Raw genomic sequence first — 22,018 nt, forward strand, 5'->3', positions numbered from 1 at the left:
CCCTGCACTCTTACACCCGACGTCCGATCCCCTCCGAGGTCAGAACCCGGATGAGGTAAGGGGGCTACCGCGGTCAACACTACAACCAGACGGCGCGACTCACCCCAAGGACGCCCAGCCGACGGAGCCTTCGAGGCCAATCGAAGGCTCTGAAACGTCGGCCGTCTCGGTACGGCAGCCCGTCGGGCCGCCCAGACGGTGCCGCTGGTGTCCCGGAATACCCCGCTGGACCAGAACCAGCCTGCCGGGTCGGGACGCGATACATCGTCGACCGGTCGCTCTATTCACTCCACGGCAGCGCATTTACAATTGCATTTACAATTCTTAAATTTTAACTTAATTAAATAATCAACTGGGTTATCACAGCTACTCAAAACAACACTGTATTAATCATTTTAATTTTAAAATAGGTTACTGCAATTGTGGAAGTACGCTCACTGGAATTATAAAAAATGAACCGGATAAACAATTTGTAGAAATTACATGTACTATCAAGAAAAGGGATGGAAAGTGTGGTAAGCGGTGGCTCAAGGGTAAAAAAGAGAAGATACAGTACAGACATTGGCAAAAAAACTGTCAATGTCTGTCTAGAAAAAGCGGATGAAAAGATGGAATATGGAGAAATTGAGCCACCGAATTTACCATCATCACCAGTGCTTCGAACTGCCAGGTATCAACACAGGAAAAAAAATTTCTTACATTCTGATACAATCTTAGCCATACATACAGATATTAAAATGTAGGGATGGAAACTTCATTATTAGAAATATTGGTCTTGATCCTTTTTATGTGCACTACTGGAGTCGCCATCAGTTAAATATTTTTCGAGATTATCATAACAAAGAATCAAGTTGTCTCGGTATCGACGCAACTGGAAAAATAATTAGAAAAATGACTAAAAATGGCGATATCAAATGCAAATCTATTTATCTATATCACGGCGTGATAAGATTAAAACAAGGGCAATTTCCGGTTTTACAAATGATAAGTGAGAGTCAGAACTCAAACAGTATACATTTTTGGCTAGGAGAGTGGATTCGATCAGGAGCTCCGTCACCGAACGAAATTGTAATTGATGGGGGTCGTGCTTTATTGACTGGTGCCATAAGGGCGTTTACAAATTATGCAACCATAAATGATTATGCAGATGCTTGCCACGGCCCAACTCTTCCATCATGTTACGTAAGAATGGATAATGCGCATTACATTCATACTTGGGTCCGATGATTAAAAATTGCACCTTCAAAAATTAGTATTATAAAGCTGTGATAGGGCGGCTTATAATAACCACAGACAGAGAGGAAGCAAAAAAATAATTAGGGCAATATTAATAGTATCACAATGCGAAACTGATGGAAAGTTAGAAAACGGGACCGAAACAGCAGCAGAAAAAGCAAACAAATACTTAACAGCGTTAATTACTCAAGAAAAGTCAAGTAACCTGGACAAAAAAGATTTAGGCAATGAAGTAGAAGAAAATATTTACGCTAATGATGAAGATGATAGTGAAGATGATGGTGATGATGATGATAAAGACGATAACGATAACGATAACAGCGATAAACGAGATGAAAACGTCAAAAGTAAGAGAAAAAAAATTTTTTATCGGTGGCTAAAGTGGGGAGACAAGACTAATACGGAAGTAAAAATTTTGATAGAAACAGAAGTTGGTGATCGAATAAATGCCCTTTTTAATTCAGCGGTTGCCCAAAAACTTATGAAAGATTTGCCGGATCTATCATTATGGTCGTGTGTCGTTAGAGATGACTTTGGTTTTGGTCGTATCCCTGCATCCAGCGCTTGTGTAGAAAGTGATTTTAATGTAATAAAAAATTCATTTTTAAAAAACGAAGTTACTCCAATGAGAGCAGATGAATATTTACAGAAGTATTTGAATTTTCTTAACGGAAAATTAAAAATAGTAAGTGCAAGAATTGACTGTGATAATAGCGAAGAAAGTAGTGAAGATGTTGATCTTGCTAATAAAGATGATGAAACTCTTGATAATCTAGAAACTTCACCTAATGCAGATGTTAATATGTGCCCTGCATGTAGACGAGACAAAACCCCTTCTGGAAACCATAAATGTTTTATATGCCACAAACCGGTTCACAATTTAGATTCTTGTTCTACTCCTTTAGATCTAGAAGAAGGTTTTGGTCAGAGAAGAATTTGCTTAAGCTGTAAAAAGCAAGATAACATTGAAATCGTTATTTCTTCTCGCCATAAAGAAAATTGGGGTGGCGAAACAGCGAAAGCTTCATATGCTGCTAAGAAAAAAGTAATTGAGATGAATAATAATTCAAAAATAAAACACAAAATGTAAAAAAAAGCCGGCTAGGTATCTAGATTTTTTTTATTTTTTTTTAATGACCTTTTAGGCAGACGAGCATACGGCCCACCTGATGGTGAGTGGTTACCGTCGCCCATGGACTTCAGCAATGCCAGGGGTAGAGCCAAGCCGCTGCCTACCAACCAGATCAACCTGCCTTAAACAATGAACAGCTACAATTTAAAACTAATCGTAAACAAATAACAATAATAAAGAACGGCAGCAATGGTGATTTGGCATTCACTAAAATTGACGGTAAACCAGTGAATGCAATATTAACATGCGCATTTGATAGTCTTTACCAAATAATTGCCGCGGCTGTTTGTGATTGGCCAAATTTTCGTTCTAAGGTAAATATTAATACAATATCTAAAACGATAGTTTTTATTAATTTTTTCAATTACTCTTAAAAGCATAAATTGCAATATTTACATGACATCTTTCAAACACCTGCAATCGAAAAAAAAAAATTCAACGAGTATAATCAATTTTTTACTAATAATTTCTCATAAGAAAGTTCCATATAACGTTATTGCTTATTCAAAAGACTTTCAAAAAAAATAACAAACATGATTTGTTAGCCATGATTATTAGAAACTTATGAAATCAATCGATTAATTATTTATTACTCGGTTGATTACTTCTCTTACGTAGCAGAAAAAGATTAGAATTTAAAAAATCAAATTATTAGTCCTATCGATACTATCAATATCTTGATAATATCTTACACATAGATACATTTAAGTATCTTGAACCTGACATTTTTAAAGAAAAAGTCTATCTCTCTCTTTAAAAAAAAAAGCCACATAGTAACTAGAATTTATTATACCTAGTCAGGTCATAAATTCTGTCACATGTTTAATGTAAAATAATTGAAACAAGTTTATTCATTATGTAACCATTCATATACCAAAATGAACTTAACAAAACATAGATTCTTATGACACTAAAGTTTATTCAAAATGACCTCCGTGATTTTGAATACAGGCCTTCAATCTGCGCGGCCAGTCGTCTATCGCAGCACGAACGAGGTCCATGTCAATATCGGCGCTTGCTTTAATCAAGGATATCTTGAGTGACTCCAAATTGGGATGAGGCTTTGAGCACGCCTTTTCCTCCAAGTGTTGCCATATCTTGTAATCTAACGGATTCAAATCTGGACTGGAGGAGGGCCAGTCTTCGTGCCGGATGAAGTCGATTTCACGCGCCGCCAGCCAGTCTTGTGTGCTCTTCGCTCTATGAGCTGGCGCCGAATCTTGTTGGAATACCCAGTGCCTGTTATTGAACATGGTATGAGAAACAGGTTCCACAAGGTTCGTCAGGACTGTATTTTGATACACAACTGCATTCGTTTTTACACCTTTCTCACAAAAATGTACCTCTGTTAAGCCCCAATAAGAAACTCCCAACCATACCATGAGCGAGGATGGAAAATGACCTCGTTGGACACGCGGAATACGGTTGCTCGCTTCTTCACTACTGTGTGCGTACACCTTATCATTTTGTTTGTTGTAGCTCTCTTCTACGGTAAAAAATTTTTCATCCGAAAAAAGAATTTCCCGATATTTTTTTCCCGCGTACCGCTTCAACAAAGCGCGGCATCTCTTCAGTCTCAGGTCCATTAGACGAGCATTCAAACGATGTCCTGTTTTTCTTCGATATGCCCGAAGCCCTAAGTCTTCATTTAACACCCTTTTCACCGTGGTTCTGCTTAACCCCATCTGAAGGGCCAACAGTTTCTGCTTACGTTTGGGATTTCTTTGAATTCGCGCCTTCACAGCTTTTATCACTGCTGGAGTCCTAACAGACCGAGGGTGACCACTTCTCGACCTGTCATCTACACTAGAGTCTTCATTGTATCGTTTGAGGGTACGATAAACGATCTTTTGTTTTTGTTTGTATTTGAGAGTTTCTACCCCACATTGACAAAACTATCACTGCCAATTCTTGAAACCCTTGTTTCTTCCTTTCCAATTTTACCGAATCTTATTTTGTACTACATTAGCTTTATCCAATCTGGTATTCGTTTGTCCAACCGGTATTATTAAGGGCTGGTGGTCATCTTTACGAAGTTTAACGAGAGGTTATATTTGACTCCATGATAGATTTTTATATTCTCCATTTCTCAAGATGTCTTAATAATTGATAAGGCCTTCGTTCAGTCTCTGCTCAGTGGCAGACACTTCTAATTTTCCTAAATATTTCTTATAACATTAACACATTCCATCTCTTACATAACCATAGCCATTATTGGGCCGTGTTTAGAAGGCTTGCTAGTGACGTTTTTCTTTATATAGGACCCGATTGATCACTTCCGGTTCTGCCGTTAACATTGCTGATTGCTAGCTCGTCGCAGATTATTAGTAGATTTCTGTCTTTACAATTCAGGACTCCAGCTTGTGACTTTTTTTTCATTTAGATGCCACCTTCTATTATTTCTTTAACGAATGTTGTTTCTCTTCCTGTTCTTCTGTTCGCATCGCTTGCAATAAATGTTTCCTTCACCTGACTTCTGTGTTTCTAAGACTTGAAGCTGTCTCTAGATTTTTAAGGCTTATATTGGTATAGGACATCATAAACAACAAGTTATCATTATTTTTGTAAGAAGCATGGTGTACTTTAAAGGGGGTATTGATAATTGCTTAATTTGTATCAATATCTACCAATAAAAATGATTGTCTATTTCTTAATTTAGTTTTGTATTAAAGCGTATTTTTTAGTTGCTTAGATAAATATTATTTTTTTCCACATCTGATCATAATATTAAATACTTCACAGGTGAGATAGTGATTTTGGAAATTTTTAATAACAGTGAAGATCAAGTTATGAACCTAAATGAAATTCCAAGAGGTTTCCAAAATCCTATAGATAAAAATGAAAACTACAGACTTGCAGGAACAGTTTATCTAACACAACGAACAACACGGAGGAGATCTTACGGAAATAAAGATAACTGTGAAACAATGGGACATTTTATCGCTTTATGTTTAAGAGGAATGGAATGGTGGGAGTATGATGATACGCAAGAAAAACCACGAATGAGAAAAGCTACAGCACAAGTCAACGTCCAAGTATGTAAAGATAAAATAATATTAATAATAGTGATGATAGCAATTTGTGCCTTTAATTATTTTATGTACATCAAATTTTGGAACACATTTAAAACGAAATCATGGACAAGAAACTATACAAGAATACCAAGAATATTTTAAAAGCAAAAGATTGAAAAATGTTCGTTCTTATAAAGCCTAAAATGCTGCTATAGCTGCAATTTCACATCCTAAATATAAAAAGTTAAAATGGACGTCATTAAAAGGTCAGTCAGAATATTGTGTAATGAAGAATTTACTAGGAAAGAAAATTATAAAGATTATGCCAAACTCTATATCTCAGGAAAGACAGTCAACGAAGTCTAGGGAAGACGATTATTTTGAAATAGATACAAGTTCGAATTCAGACAACCAGAGCAGTGAGCCAAGATCCAGAGCTGAACTTATAGTCACTAATTTTTTGGCAGAAGACAGTAGAGAACTTCAAATATTAAATAACCATAGAGAAATTAAAGAAGTATTTTTAAAATTTAATACTCCTCTGTCTTCTTCTGAGCCTGTGGAACGTATGTTTTCGTATGCTATTATGATTAATTGTCCGAAAGCCAACCACCTGTTAGATGAAATGTTTGAAAGAAGAGTCATATTAAAAGTTAATTTAAATTATAAATCAGCAAAATAATGTTTGTTTAATCTGCCAATGATTAATTAAAAAAAGAAAAAAATGATACAGATGATTAAAAAAAAGTATATATGTATATATATGTTTCATTTTTGTGTTTGTCAAAAAATTATTAGTCGGATATTGTTTGTAAGGTAACAACATAGCATATTTATTAAGTGTTCAATTATCTGTAACAAATTACTTAAGTAATCTGTTACAGATATATAAGTAATTATTAGACGAGAGGATCGTTTTCTAGAATCAGAGACACGGGTTCGAGGGTGAAAGATAGGTCATGTAACCTTACTTCCGAAAAAAGCGCGGGAAACGTCGAAAGAGCGGGAGTGTTTTTTACAATTTAAAATTTGAAATTATCTTTTAAAGATCAGATAGGTGTAAAGTAGTGTAGATATTTGTTATTTTAGTTCTTTTTAGTTTATATTTTGTAGTTAGTGTAAATATTTCTTCGTAGGGTAAGCTTTTTTATTTATTTATTTTGTTTTCCCCATGGGGGACGAACCTCCCGATCCTGGGGGCACAGTCCCACAGGTATCTCATTATGTCACAATTGAGCATTGTGAATCTTCAATGGATACGGATGCAAGTTCTGTAAATAATGCAAAACTACTGAGAAAACGCACAAATACTTTAAAAATATGCAACAATTGCAATAAGAAAAGAAAACGTCATGGCAAGGCTGATAAAGAGAATGGCTGTTCTTGTTTAAATGAGGATAATAATAATTGTGACCTTTCCACACCTATCACAATGACCACTAGTGTTCAAGGTGATACTAAGATTCCAACTAATACAACTCGTCTTTACCAAGCCTCGGATATTGGACCATATGTAGTTCATATTCAAAAAGAAATAATGTCTCCATATGAAAATGTCTCACTTCACCCCGTCTCGTTTGGCCGATTTCTTAAAAATAATTCATTCAAAAATATCCTAAATGGAAGTTTGAAGAGAATTGGCAGAAATAGGCTCTCTCTTATATTTACGAATTCTTCAGACGCTAATAATTTTACCAGCGACACTAGGCTTTCGAATAACAGGTTCAAAGCCTTTATTCCATCATTTAATGTTTCTCAAATGGGTATTGTGAGAGGGATTCCCAAAGAATGGTCTACAGAAGAGGTGATTCAGAATGTTTCTGTTCCTCCAGGTTGTGGTAGTGTTTTAAAAGCTAGGCGACTAAAAAAGAAAACATTCATTGATAATAAAACCAGTTTTATTGATACGGAAACAGTTGTCCTGACTTTTGATGGCCAGATTCTTCCTAAAAGAATTTTCATATGTTTTAATTCTTTTCCTGTAGACTTGTATATTTTCCCTACTATACAATGTTTTAAATGTTGTCGATATGGGCATGTCAAGGATATGTGTAGATCAAATCCTCGCTGCTTTAAATGTGGCAAGGATGGTCATTTTGGAAGCAGCTGTACATCAGAAGATGAGGCATTTTGCTGTATTTGTCATAGCTCCCACTATGCAACAAATAAAATATGTAAAGAATTTTTTTTAAGGCAAAAAAAAATATCAAAGAGCATATGGCTAAAAATCGGCCTCCCCCCGGTGAAGGTCAAGGGGCGACCTGAGGGGGTGAGGCCGCGCGGCGCGCTACCAGCACTCTAGCGCGCTGCCGTGGAGTGAATAGAGCGACCGGTCGACGGTGTATCGCGTCCCGACCCGGCAGGCTGGTTCTGGTCCAGCGGGGTATTCCGGGACACCAGCGGCACCGTCTGGGCGGCCCGACGGGCTGCTGTACCGAGACGGCCGACGTTTTAGAGCCTTCGATTCGCCTCGAAGGCTCCGTCGGCTGGGCGTCCTTGGGGTGAGCCGCGCCGTCTGGTTGTAGTGTTGACCGCGGTAGCCCCCCTACCTCATCCGGGTTCTGACCTCGGAGGGGATCGGACGTCGGGTGTAAGAGTGCAGAGGAGTCGTTTAGTGGGTGGGCTCTAAAATCCTTGGGCCCGCGGTCTGCTCACAACACCATGCAGATCGTTGAGTCTCACATACCCCGCGCGCCCCTTTTGCGCGGGGACCTCGTAGGAGGTTCGGCCCTCTACCAGAAAAAAAAAAAAAAAAAAAATGGCTAAAAATAGTATTTCTTATGCAGAGGCATCCAAGATCTTCCCTACAATAACCAAATCATATTCTGATGTTGTAACAACTTCCTCAAACACTTCTTCAAACCCTGTCATCAACAGAACTCATATAAATAATAATAAAGATTTGCAAAATGTTTCCTATAAGAAGACTGTATTTTTAAAACCTCATCAATATTTAACATCAAACAAAGGATACGATGTCAAGGCTCATAATGCTATCATAAATGAATTTGATTTGCCTTCCCCTAAAAATGGTTGTCAATAAAACAAATGATTCATCTAAACAATCTATTGTCGAACTTATAATTGCTTTATTAAATATTTTAAATCATAATCAACCGTCCAACCTAGCCCAACCAATAATGGAAATTATCAATAATTATATTAGTCATAATGGACAGTTACTCCAAGGCAATTCAGTGGAATTGTCGTAGTGTAAACAGTGAGAAAAGTGATCTTATCCATATTATTAATAAGTATCATCCCACCATAGTATGTCTTCAAGAAACTTGGCTAAAACCTGAATCCGTTATTAAAATTCAAGGATATTCTTGTATTAGAGAAGATCGATCTGATGGCTATGGTGGTGTTACAATATTAGTAAAACATACTTTTTCCTTTTTCTCATGTAAATATTTCTTCTCATGATAAAAATCTTTCAATCATCGCTATCATTGTAAATAACATTTGCTTTGTCTCTATATATATTCCTCATCCTTCTTCTCAAATTTTAAATGAAGTTAAAAATATTTTAGTATCTCTTCCCAAACCTATACTTGTTTTAGGTCACTTTAATGCTCAACACCAGTCATGGGGTAGTTCAAATAACAATATCTATGGACATGAAGTGTTGGATATTGTAGATTCACTTAATCTTTGTATTTTAAATAATTGCACTTCTACACGAAGAACCAATATTAATGAAGGTAAAAGTGCTCCTGACCTTTCCATTTCTTCACCTAGTTTAGCCTCATCATTGATTTGGCAAACCTTAAACTCCACTTATGGTAGTGATCACTTCCCATTATTATTATCATTTCCAACCGGTAATAATAACAATAAAGTATTACATAAAACATATTCTCCTCGTCTAAAATATAAGCTTAATGATGCTGATTGGGATTTATATAAAGATCTAATAAAAAACAAAATTATTACACTTCCAAAAATTAATCCAAGTACAGAATCTCAGTGTGCAGATTCTTTGGCAAGAACCTTTATTGAGGTCGCCAATGAAATTTTTCCTATTAAAAATAGCTCTTTGGGTTTTTATTCCTTCTCTTCCTTGGTGGGATAATGAATGTACTCAGGTAGTAAAGAGAAGAAAATATGCTGAAATTACATACTGTGAATGTTGATGAGAATTTTGAAACTCTTACAAAGATAATGTCAGAAACTTTAAAATTTCTAAAGAAAAAGAAATTTGATGGCTGAAAACCTTCTGCTATTCAATATCACCTGATGTCAAACCATCTCTTGTATGGCAAAATATAAGGAGGTTTAGATCTGCATTCAAATATTCATCTCCAAAATCAATACCTTCTCATTTAGTTAATAGCTTTTTAGATAAATTAGCTCCTCGTTTCGATCCCGAAGACTTAACAATTCCCTACCCTGTAATAAATATAAATAATCATAACTGTTTTGGTCTAAACAGTCTATTTTCTCTTACTGAATTAAAAGGTGTATTGTCACATGTTAAGGATTCTGCTCCTGGACTGGACGGTATCCCTTATTCCTTTATCTCTCATTTAAATGATGATGCTTTATTTTATTATTTTTCTCTTATAAATTCCATAGTGACATCTGGTAACATCCCCTCCACGTGGAAACATCAAGAAATAATTCCTGTTCTGAAACCTGATAGGTGCTCTTCAGACCATTCTGCCTATCGCCCAATCGCACTTTCTTCTGTTTTGATGAAAATTACAGAACATCTTATAAAAAATCGTTTAGAATGGTTTGTTGAGCATAACGGTCTATTATGTGAATCCCAGTTTAGTTTCAGACGTGGGAAAAGTACTATTGATAGCTTAAGCATATTCGTTTCTGATATTCAATTATCATTTTCAAATAATAAATCAGTAATAGCTGCGTTCTTAGATATAAATTGTGCGTATGATAACGTCGTGATAACTATTTTAAAGAGTAAGCTTTTACAACTTAATATACCACCGCTATTAATAAAGTTTATCATAAACATGCTTTCCGAAAGATACATAATCCTGAAACTAGATGACGGGAAGTCAATTACTCGACTTGTTTCAAAGGGCCTTCCTCAGGGATCTGTACTTAGTCCAATATTATATAATATTTATACTCAAGATTTAAAATCATCACTTAATAGTGTAAATGTTCTTCAGTATGCTGATGATCTATTAATTTACTGTTGTGATAAATCTATTGAAAAAGCTAGTTCGTCTGTAACACAATCGCTGATAAATTTAAAAACTTGGTTGGACTTAAATGGCCTTGATCTATCACCTGCAAAAAGTACAATAGTTTTATTCACGAGATCAAGAACGCCTCCTATCTCTATATTTTATGAGGGTAATCAGATCCCAGTCAAAGCTAATGTTAAGTTTTTGGGAATTGTTTTAGATTCGAAACTAACTGGTATCCCACATTGTGATTACCTAAATACTAAATGTGAACGTGCTCTTAATATTTTAAGATGTTTGTCAGGTGTTAGGTGGGGTGCTCACCGTTTTTGCATGAAATTGTTATATAATGCACTTGTAAGAAGTATGTTAGATTATGGTACATTCTTGCTGGAGCCTGGGAGTATTAAGGCATTTAAAAAACTAGATCTCATACAGTCCAAAGCTTTACGAATAGTTTCTGGTGCTATGCGATCAAGCCCTATCAATGCTCTTCAAGTAGAATGTAGTGATCCTCCACTACATCTACGTCGTCAATATTTAGCAGACAAATTTATATTCCGATCTTTTCAGTTTCTTAACCACTCTCTTTATAAAAAACTTCAGCAACTTTCTCATTGTATAGATACATCTGCATATTGGAGACATAAAAAACCACCTTGTCTAATCAATAGTTTTAAGAAATTTATTAACATAAAAGCTCCTATTCATCGATCCATTAATTACCCTCTTTTCAATACTAGCTTTGAAGCATTAATGTCTCTTCCAGAAATCCATTTTAACTTTGATTTAAACGAGCACGATATTTGTACAAAATTTTCATTTAATCTTCTTAAAAATACTGGGTTGATTACCATCATATTTCACAGACGCGTCTAAACACTCCTCTTCTGACCCTGTTGGTGTAGGTGTCTATCATGCTCAATTTAAAATATCACAGAAAATCAAACTTCCTCCGGAAACATTCGTGTTTACTGGGGAATGTTACGGTATTTTTAAGGCTATTGAATATATTATTCTATTTAAACTTCCAAAAACAATAATATTCTCTGATTCAAAAAGTGCCTTACAGTCTCTCAATAGGTTTCCATTTAAATAAAAAAATATTTCTTCTGTTGTCATAGAAATATAAATGCAATCATTTTGGTCTTTCTGTGCTCTTTGTATGGATCCCTAGCCATAGTGACATTCCTGGTAATATAAAAGCAGACCAACTAGCTAATGAAGCTGTTCATTAAAATTTAAGCCATGGTTTTTCCGTGCCCAATGCAATAAGCTAGTATGTTCTTCTATCATAAGAATGCGTTTGGGTCATGTTTGCACTCCCGTTCATCTTAATAGATTAGGCATTGTAACTACTGACATATGTGAATGTGAATCCGATAAATGTGATCTAGATTACATTTTCTTTTCATGTCCTCTATACGACCGCTCCTCATTCCTGAATGATCTAATATCTCTTAATGTTCCTTTTCCTACCTGTATATCCTGTATAATTATGTATCCATGTATATTTTATAAAATATTGTCATCTTTCATCCTTCAGAACCATATTAAAGTTTAAATATTTGATTTGTAAGTGTATTTATGTATATTTATATATCCGTATATATCCGTATAAATTTTTATTATCCGTTTCAAACTTCTTCATACTTATCTGATCGTTTCTCGTGTTTCGTATCCTATTTTAACTTGGTTTCCCATTCTTTAATTTACGTCATTGGCAAAAAGTAAACGCTATTGCCAAAAGAAGAAAAAAAAAAAACCTTACTTTCGTAGTATTTAGGACAGACAAATTAATTTTGTTCTTTGGTTTAACACTAACTAGACATTTAGAAAAATACACACTAGGATAGTCTACATGTGTGTTATTTAGAATTAAGCCTTCCTTTAACTCTGGGTTAGTAACAGCGTACTCAATAAACATTTCGCTTCTTGGCGGAACGATATAGTAGGGCTGTGACATATGTAAATTGAAACGCTGCGTAGAGGAGCTAAGTATGCCCAGGTATTTCTCGGAATAGTTAATAAATGCACTATTTATGTCTAAAAAATCTGATCCTATAATACCATCGTAATCCAGATTGACATCTTTAACTACGTGGAAATAAAAAGGTGATAGATTAGTTTTGTTAATTTTTATTAACAAAAGAAGTGTGAATTTACGTCATTGATGCCTTTAAATTTTATATTGTGATTTTCAAGAACTGGTAAACAAGGAATACTGGTACTTTCTATAAGAGATATTGAACTTCCCGTATCAACTAATAACGAAATAGGATTCGTGGTATGCGATGTATGAACAATTATATAAGGGGTAACAGTGTGTTTTTGTGCTGAGAAATATCATACATTGTTGGCAAATATTCTTGAGATATCGCCGATGGCATCGTTTGAGGCGTAAGTTGGCAAATTGATTTACGAGTAGTATCTGGCTTAGGGGATACCGGGGTTCTCACTTTCAGAACCTGGTCCCTCGTTTGTTGGGGGTGGCCGGCGCGTTAAGCCGGTGTGGCGGTAGCCATCACAGAACACAAGATATTTGACAGATGCCTGAATCTCGCTTACGACATTTTCAAGATAAAGCGCATATATACAAGTTCCGAACAACAACATTCGGACCATTGGTCTACCGAGCAAATATCACCCGCTCGGTGGAAGATCTTTCCTTTCGTCGTCATATAAACCTCCAAACCGGCTTCTGCCCAACGTCGGGGAGCCTGACCAGGTGACGCGCCGTCTCTATACGGGGGTGGTGCGATCAATGGCCCTATACGGGGCGCCCGTGTGGGGCCAGTCCCTGGCCGTGGGGGTGACGAAGCTGCTGCAACGGCCGCAACGCACCATCGCGGTCAGGGTCATCCGCGGTTATCGCACCATCTCCTTTGAGGCGGCGTGTGTACTGGCTGGGACGCCGCCTTGGGTTCTGGAAGCGGAGGCGCTCGCCGCTGACTATAAGTGGCGGGCTGACCTTCGTGCCCGGGGCGTGGCGCGTCCCAGCCCCAGTGTGGTCAGAACGCGGAGGGCCCAATCTCGGCGGTCCGTGCTAGAGTCATGGTCCAGACGGCTGGCTGATTCTTCGGCTGGTCGTAGGACCGTCGAGGCGATTCGCCCGGTCCTTGTGGATTGGGTGAATCGTGACAGAGGACGCCTCACTTTCCGGCTCACGCAGGTGCTCACTGGGCATGGTTGTTTCGGTGAGTTCCTGCACCGGATCATGCACCGGATCACAGCCGAGCCGACGGCAGAGTGCTACCATTGTGGTTGCGACTGGGACACGGCGGAGCACACGCTCGTCACCTGCCCCGCATGGAGGGGTGGCGCCGTGTCCTCGTCGCAAAAATAGGAACCGACTTGTCGTTGCAGTGTTGTGGCATCGATGTTCGGCGGCGACGAGTCGTGGAAGGCGATGCTCGACTTCTGCGAGTGCACCATCTCGCAGAAGGAGGCGGCGGGGCGCGTGAGAGACGCACAATCCCGCCGCCGTCGAGCGGGGGCCAGGGAGGCGGATCTCGCCCAAGCCCTGGCCCTCTAAGTTTTTCGGATCCCCCCCCTCACATGTCGGTCTGGGGACCGGCGAGGGGGGCCTAAGAAGACGACGTGCAAGCTGCTGTGCACGCGTTTTACGCAAGAGCATCCGGGTGATGGAAGGCCGGCTATCCTCGACCCACGCTGGTTCTGGCCCAGCGGGGTTCAGTAGGGTAACCCACTCTAACCGGCGCCATCTAGGCGGGCTTCGGACAGTTTGCCGACCGAGAGGGCTAGTGGTCGTGGCGCCGACGACCGCCAGTCCGGCGTCCCTAGGGGGAGGGTGATGGGAGAGATGTGCTCCGCACTAAACGCTTCACTTGCCCCCCTTTACCTTTTCATGAGTTCTGTCTCATGCGAGATTTGGACGTTGGTTGTTGAGCGACAGGAGGTTTTAGTCGGTTCGACTTCGACATGCCCCGCCCTCCATCCCCAGTGGAGGGCGGAAGTCCGGCGATTTACTCCTGACCAAAAAAAAAAAGAATTAGTAAACGAATTAGTTGACGAATTAATTGACGATTTAGTAAACGAATTAGAAGATGAATTAGTAAACGAACTAGAAGTGGTTTTGCACGCTTGTGCATATGACCTAATGATTTTTGCGATTTAGTAAAGTTACGTAATTTTGCACCTGTTTGGTTTGCAGATAATCGCCGGCACACTTGCGATACTTGACACGTTAGTTTAAATTACTGTCGGTTTTCTCGACTTCGCAACACTTAAAAGGTGAAGATTCCGAGCCAGGTGTAATATTATTAAGCGGGCGATATTTATTATAAGAATTCTTACGTAAGTTGTTATTGTATTCGCGTTTCCTATAATATGTGATGACCTGGATTTTTACAGTAACTGCAAATTATTTGAGGTGAACCTTTTTGTTTCGGTTCTATTTTTGTTGAACTAAATGAACTAACTTGCGATGATAATTTAGGCTGATGATGATTTAAATGAGACTTAGCAACGAAGTTCTGGATTTTTCCCTCCTCAATGGCGATATTAATTGCTTTGTTAAGGTTTTTGGAGTTACGACATCGCACCATGTTACCAATACGAGGAGTCAGTCCGAACATAAAAGAGGGTATCGCCAGGTCCTCTGTCATGGCAATACGACCTGGTAAGTCTTTTTTTGATGTGTTAGAAAAGGGTTTCCCGACTTCCATTATATGAATTAATGAAATTACAAAGTACTTGAATAGGGTATTGTTAGCTCAAGACTATTTCACTTTTAGTAGACATTATGATATTACGAGTATTAGTATTGACTTTTGACAGTAACAAAACAGACACTAGCACAAAGAAGATCAACTATAAAATGTAGTATTTATTCGAGACGAATAATTCACTTACCGCAAGAATATGAGAGCTATTAACTTCATCGGAGAGCGCACTTATAAGGACGGGACTAAGGTATTCAAACGACTGATAACTTCTAAGTATGATTTATTACTGCTCTCCTAATTAAACGATACATGTTTATATAAGTGCTTACTTACTACGTCACATGCACTACTAAAATAAAAATAAAAAGAAACCATTAAAGGTTCTTTTTTATATTAAGAGGTCTTTTTTTTAACTTTGGAATAAACATTGAATAGATAAAACAGATTATACGAACGATACAATGTTCTATTCTAAAAATAGAATAGTACGGATGCATTTCTTATCTCTAATCATCGTATATGCTCTGGTTCATATTACCAGATACAATCAGTAACCAAAGTGTTTTCCTAAACATTATTTTATTATGTATAATATCGTATATGCTCTGGTTCATGTTACCAGATACAATCAGTAACCAAAGTGTTTTCCTAAACATTATTTTATTATGTATAATATGGTCTACTTCTATTTTTATGAACTATTTTCTCCTTACCATCTACTAATATGATAACATTAGGCGATATATCCTTAACAACTGTAAATTGACCCAAATATAGTGGATCAAGTTTGTTACAATTTTCGTTTTTTACTAAAATTAAATCCCCGGATTTATATGTAATCGGGTTTACATAGCTGTCATACCTGCCTTTCCTTGTACTTTACTGTCATATAAATTACATTTCGCTTCTTGTTGTGACTTTTGTATACGATATTTTAATTCTATTGGATAACTATCAAAATTATACACTGGATCAATATGTTAGTTAGTGAGGTTACTCGGTAAATTGCATGACTTTCCGAATACAAGTTCGTAAGACGTAAAATTCGCTTGTTCGTAAAATAACAAGTTAGAAAACGTGGAGCAAATTACACTCAAGAGGAAAAAACATTGCTGCTGGATCTCATCATGCAGTAAGTACCTACCTATGGTTTACACTTAGCTTGTTGTGCTGGTAAATAAATAATCTGTCTAGAAGATGATAAATTTTCGGAGATACAAGTAGGTATTTAAATCTAGCCAGTTATAATAAACTGTAGGGCAAACATGGTGAAGTCCCTTGACTGTAACATCAAATTAAGATTTTACCAAAATTACAACATGGCAATTCTGTAATTTTAAACATTATATATTGTAAAGTTTAGCTGTATAACTTGTTATTTTTGCAGATGTAAAGATATTTTGGAAAGTAAACGAACAGGTGGCATTATTATCCAAAAGAAAAAGGAGGTTTGGAGAACTATAACCTCAAAATATAATAGCAGCTGCAGTAGTGGTCCCAGGGATGTTGACCAGCTGAAAGCTTTATATGACAATATGAAGCAAAAATCTCGCAAAGAAATTGGAGAAAAAAATGTAAATTTAATTCTTAATTCCGTAGGGCACAGTATAAGATCATAGCTATATTTTAATTGTAAGTGTGTACTATATTTTAATTGTACTTGCGAGAACTTACCAAGTATTTTTTGTGTTGGATGAAAGGGATGTTCTCATTAACAATCTTCATTATTGTACCAATTTAATGAGAATTTATTTATGAGTATTAATTTATTAATATTTATTATGTGCAGTAATGTCATAAATTATAATATATTCACAGAAAGTAGCATATATTCAGGCAATGGAAATGGAAGTTGTGACTGAGGCAGACGTTACACGAGCTTTAATAAACATTAAAGAAGACAAGGTAAAGATCATTTATTAATGACATTTTACAAACATTAAAAGTGTTGATGTTTTCTATTTACTAATATAAATATTTTTAGATCGAAATGAAAAAGACTGGTGGTGGCTTCTGGAAACCAAAATCTACGGAAACAGATGCAAAAGTTCTTTCAATAATAAAAGAACAGACGGAACCACTTCACAATCCATATGATAGTGCAGCAGATTTTTTTAATGGTTTGTAATTTTTATTTTATATTTAATAATTTTCGTATTGCTGACTTACAGAGAAACCTTAATTTCAGATGTAGTTGAAATAACTTGTACTGACGAAGGCAACAAGTTAATTGACAACGATTTAATAAATTCATCTCCGTACACACCTTGTGTAGCACTAAAAGAAATAAGTATGACTACAGGTAAGTTTTAAATTTATATATGTGTATGGCATGTGTACATATTGTCAGATCACAACAATAATTTATGTATACTTATATTTCTTATTTCTCTTTTTTCAGATCTCGAAGAAGTAACCCCCAAAAGAGTAGCATCGGAAAGTGAGGGAAAAGTTCTAAAGAAAAGAGGTAGAGAATTGAATTACACAAATTTATATTTTTATACTTAACCATTAACTTGTGATTGTTTCAGGCTATAATCATAAACTGTTTTTTTTATTCTAGAATTTTCAATGGAATCTGGCAGTATAAAGAAAATAAATGAACCAGCACATATCAAAATGCTACAAAAAAAGAAAGGTTGGTACACAGCCAAGCTTTATCTTGTTATACATTTGTTAAGTTACATATTGTTGAAAAAATTATACTGGCATTTTTGTTTCAGTGACTCCAAGAAAATTAATAAAAAAATCATCTGCAGAGCAGTTAAAGAACACATATTTAAAAAAAAAAAAAGTCAGAATGCTGATTTGGAAAGAAAAAAGCTGATGGTTGAGATATTAAACTTCAAAAAAGAGCATGAACTTCGGATGCAGATTCTAAAAGCAAAACAGTGGAGACTAGAAAAACATTAGTCTCCACTGATTTGCTTTTTTTAAATCTTCATGTTCATATGAATTCATTTTTAACATTTTTCATACTATTGTTAGCCACAGGAATAAAAACATATTTCGCACATATGTATTTCATTTATTTCTTAAGTTATTATCTTTACACAAACAAGTATTAATTAATTATAGTTTAACAAAACACACTATTTACTAGTGCAGCACGAACAGCACTGTTGGTGGACTGAGAACTTATAGACAATATTCCAATATTAGGACTGTCTACTGAAATTTCAATGTCTTCTGGAGGATCAACTTCATTTAGCTCTATGCATATGTTATGTAGCATTACACATGCCACAATCACCTGAAGAATGGTTGAAGTTTTTTTTAAAGTTATTCCTTTTTCCAAGCATGGGCAGCGACGTTTAAGTACCCCGAAGCACCTCTCCACAGTATTTCTAGTAGAAATGTGGCTTTTATTATAAGCTTCCTCTGCAGAATTTTGAGGATTCAAAAAAGGGGTCAGCAAATAGTTCTTATTGAAGTAGCCACTATCTCCTAATAAATGATATGGGCTATATTTTCCTCTTTTAAAATCTGCACACAAATGGGAGTTGTTGAATATTGTTGAATCATGTACAGATCCTGGCCACCTTACAATTAAATCTCTTATTTTTAAAGAGGCATTACATACCGCTTGAACATTAATTGAAAAATATCCTTTTCTGCAACGATACAATTCGGCTAAGGACCCTCCTCGGCTAACTATTTTGATATGGGTGCAATCTAGGGCTCCTGCAACCCGTGGGAATCCAGCAATCTCATAAAAGTCTTCTGCAACCCTTCTCAACTCCTGCCTATCAGGCATCTTAATATAAGCTGAGCTCAGATCTGCGAGCTTGCGTGTCACTTTCTGTACTATACGACATACTATTGATTTATGAATATTAACTAAATCACCAAGCACCTGCTGAAATGATCCAGTGGCAAAGAACCTCAAACAAATTAATAATTGTGTTATGCCATCTATGGCTTTATTTCGTTGTGTTACTGGTTCTAAATCCAAAAGTTCAGAAATTTGCAGAGCCGTAACTTTAGATAGACGATATCTAATGCGGAAAACTTCACCATCATGTTCATCAAATATATTTACCCTATCTGGTATTCTACGTCCAGTTGAAACGACTTCTTCCGGGTCAGACAACGACGATAGGCTTGAGAGCGACATTTTAATTAGCAAGAATAGGTTTTATCACTGAAACACTATTAATGACGATTTTAACGAGAGCGTTTGCAGTAATTAAACATTATAACCTCAAACTCTCAAAATAATGGTCCTTTAGCGCCAATTTGACGTTAATGACGTTTTGTGCAACGTAAATTATAGCTAATGTGCAAGATTGACACTTCATTAGTTAAATTTAAAGAGGCATTAAAATCTTTGCTAATGTTTGTTTGTGCAACAAGTTAATGATTCAATTGCATTTAAAGAAGGCATTAAAATTTAAAGTCTGTTTCTGCAACTGAGTGTATGTACATCAAATTTTGGAACACATTTAAAACGAAATCATGGACAAGAAACTATACAAGAATACCAAGAATATCTTAAAAGCAAAAGATTGAAAAATGTTCGTTCTTATAAAGCCTAAAATGCTGCTATAGCTGCAATTTCACATCCTAAATATAAAAAGTTAAAATGGACGTCATTAAAAGGTCAGTCAGAATATTGTGTAATGAAGAATTTACTAGGAAAGAAAATTATAAAGATTATGCCAAACTCTATATCTCAGGAAAGACAGTCAACGAAGTCTAGGGAAGACGATTATTTTGAAATAGATACAAGTTCGAATTCAGACAACCAGAGCAGTGAGCCAAGATCCAGAGCTGAACTTATAGTCACTAATTTTTTGGCAGAAGACAGTAGAGAACTTCAAATATTAAATAACCATAGAGAAATTAAAGAAGTATTTTTAAAATTTAATACTCCTCTGTCTTCTTCTGAGCCTGTGGAACGTATGTTTTCGTATGCTATTATGATTAATTGTCCGAAAGCCAACCACCTGTTAGATGAAATGTTTGAAAGAAGAGTCATATTAAAAGTTAATTTAAATTATAAATCAGCAAAATAATGTTTGTTTAATCTGCCAATGATTAATTAAAAAAAGAAAAAAATGATACAGATGATTAAAAAAAAGTATATATGTGTAAGCTTGAGGGTAGACATTATCTTGTTGAACACCAAGTAAAACGATGTCACTTTTGGTTCCTGATTTAATCAACAATATGTTATCTTAACAATTCACTTTAACACTTGTCCAACTTTAACCAGTACGTACAACAGTCACTGAATCACACAACGTAACAAGGATATAGTAAGTGCACCAGGCAAGCGCAGTCCAACGAATGTTCATTTCAAGGCACGTTCCGCCTTTTTATACTAGCCGGCGCAGCTGGCTTATGAGTCACCTCTGTTGCAGCTGTTGTTTACGAGTGGAACGACACGGCCGGCGCACCTGGTTTGCGTGAGTCACTCCTATTGCACGTGCTATATAACATAAATATCGTTAACGCCGTCACGGCCATACTGACGTGCGCTCGTCCTCGTGCGCGCATTCTTATGGTATGTCTGTGAACAACAAACGTGTTCGTTCATCCTGACATTAACGGATACAACATAAAACGTGGTCTATGATATTAACAATCTAGTACGGTTCGGTTCGCATAATTCTTCGGAAAATCCTATACTGGCTATAAATAACCTTCAGACTGCTTACATACCTGGGCCAGTTCATTTGAAACTCTTCAGGTATGTAAGTATGTCCCTTTTAACTTTTTTCGAACTGGACCGGATAATGCTAGACCGAATCGCAATCCCTGTAGCTAATTGTTGTGGCTAATCTGGATGAAAATCCCTATAGCCAAGCCATTGGACCGGACAGACCCTTCAATGACTTCACACTTTCTTTTTTTTTTTTTTTCTCTTTTTTTTTTTTTTTGCTAGTCCGGATTAACATCTCTCTAGCCACATACAATTCTAATCTGCGTGTACGGTAGCGTTTGTTAAAACATTTCTTAAACCAGAACATTTATACGGAATTTCTTCAGAAATAGTGCGAGACCGACCATCGTTTTCTACATTACCTACACCTGCAACTGAGGTGCCTGAGCTTACAGACATTGTATCACTACCCACAGACTATGTTTGCTGTATCGCTATTTGCGGACAAAAATGTCGCTTCTATTGTCAGTGATAGAGTCGTCATCATTAAGATGAGTTTCATGAACAAGATTAATTAACCCATCTGTGTACGCCGTCACGTCATCGTCACTATAATTTTCAGAAATTTCTAGTAGGCCTGACGGGCCTCGAGGTATTTCACGTAAGTTTTCATGGGGAAATTTGTACACTCTATTAGAACTATTTACATGTCTCAATTTATACCTATCGTTTTCCAAAACTGCAGTAATGTTGAAGGGACCTTTACATTTTCGGTCAACTTACGAAAACAAAATCCCCAGCGGAAAAGAGTTTGACTTTAGCTTTGCCTCGACTAAACCAAGCTTCTGTTTGTGCCCTTTTTTTTATGTTTTCGCCGGTCTTCGACCGTGCTAAATCAAGATCTAATCTAGAGGGATTATCACTCTGTTGAAACTTTAGATATTTCAAGTGAACTACTCTGAACGGTAAACATCTATTCTATTGGAGTAAACCCTGTTACTTGACAACGTGTACTATTAAGGGCGAGTTGAATATAACTGCTCTTGCCATGATTGGTCCGAGTTACTTTCAGATCAAAGAGTGACTTGTTCATGAAACCTCTTACCATTGAATAAATTACTATGGCTTTGTTTTATAAGACTACATTCTGACCCTCAATGGAACATAAAGGGGAAGCCAAA

The 22,018-nt window shown here is 36.7% G+C and overlaps 1 protein-coding gene across 5 annotated transcripts; it reads left to right on the forward strand.

Annotated features, from left to right (window-relative positions):
* Nucleotides 1–3,283: 3,283 nt before the first annotated feature.
* On the forward strand, nt 3,284–18,243 carry LOC101741159 (uncharacterized). 5 transcript variants are annotated; one of them, XM_062669449.1, is made up of 8 exons: nt 13,458–16,361; nt 16,617–16,803; nt 17,048–17,134; nt 17,214–17,349; nt 17,418–17,531; nt 17,631–17,696; nt 17,793–17,867; nt 17,953–18,243. In XM_062669449.1, the coding sequence occupies exons 1-8, from the start codon at nt 16,357–16,359 to the stop codon at nt 18,054–18,056; spliced, it is 774 nt and encodes a 257-aa protein (XP_062525433.1). In that variant the 5' UTR covers nt 13,458–16,356; the 3' UTR covers nt 18,057–18,243. The 5 variants fall into 5 exon arrangements, with proteins under 5 accessions (XP_037867996.1, XP_062525432.1, XP_037867994.1 ...); XM_038012068.2 differs by lacking the exon at nt 13,458–16,361 and adding an exon at nt 3,284–5,403 and having other exon boundaries at nt 17,793–18,243; XM_062669448.1 differs by having other exon boundaries at nt 13,452–16,361; nt 17,424–17,531; nt 17,793–18,243.
* The last annotated feature ends 3,775 nt before the right edge of the window (nt 18,244–22,018 follow it).

This window comes from Bombyx mori, chromosome 7 (assembly GCF_030269925.1).
Source record: "Bombyx mori chromosome 7, ASM3026992v2".
In the NCBI taxonomy this organism is placed as follows: domain Eukaryota; kingdom Metazoa; phylum Arthropoda; class Insecta; order Lepidoptera; family Bombycidae; genus Bombyx; species Bombyx mori.

Excerpts from the sequence above, each read along its gene's own strand:
- LOC101741159 (XM_038012066.2), top strand. Across the intron at positions 17,350-17,417 it reads TGCAGCAGATTTTTTTAATG|ATGTAGTTGAAATAACTTGT; the intron begins GTTTGTAATTTT and ends CCTTAATTTCAG. Across the intron at positions 17,697-17,792 it reads AAAAGTTCTAAAGAAAAGAG|AATTTTCAATGGAATCTGGC; the intron begins GTAGAGAATTGA and ends TTTTTATTCTAG.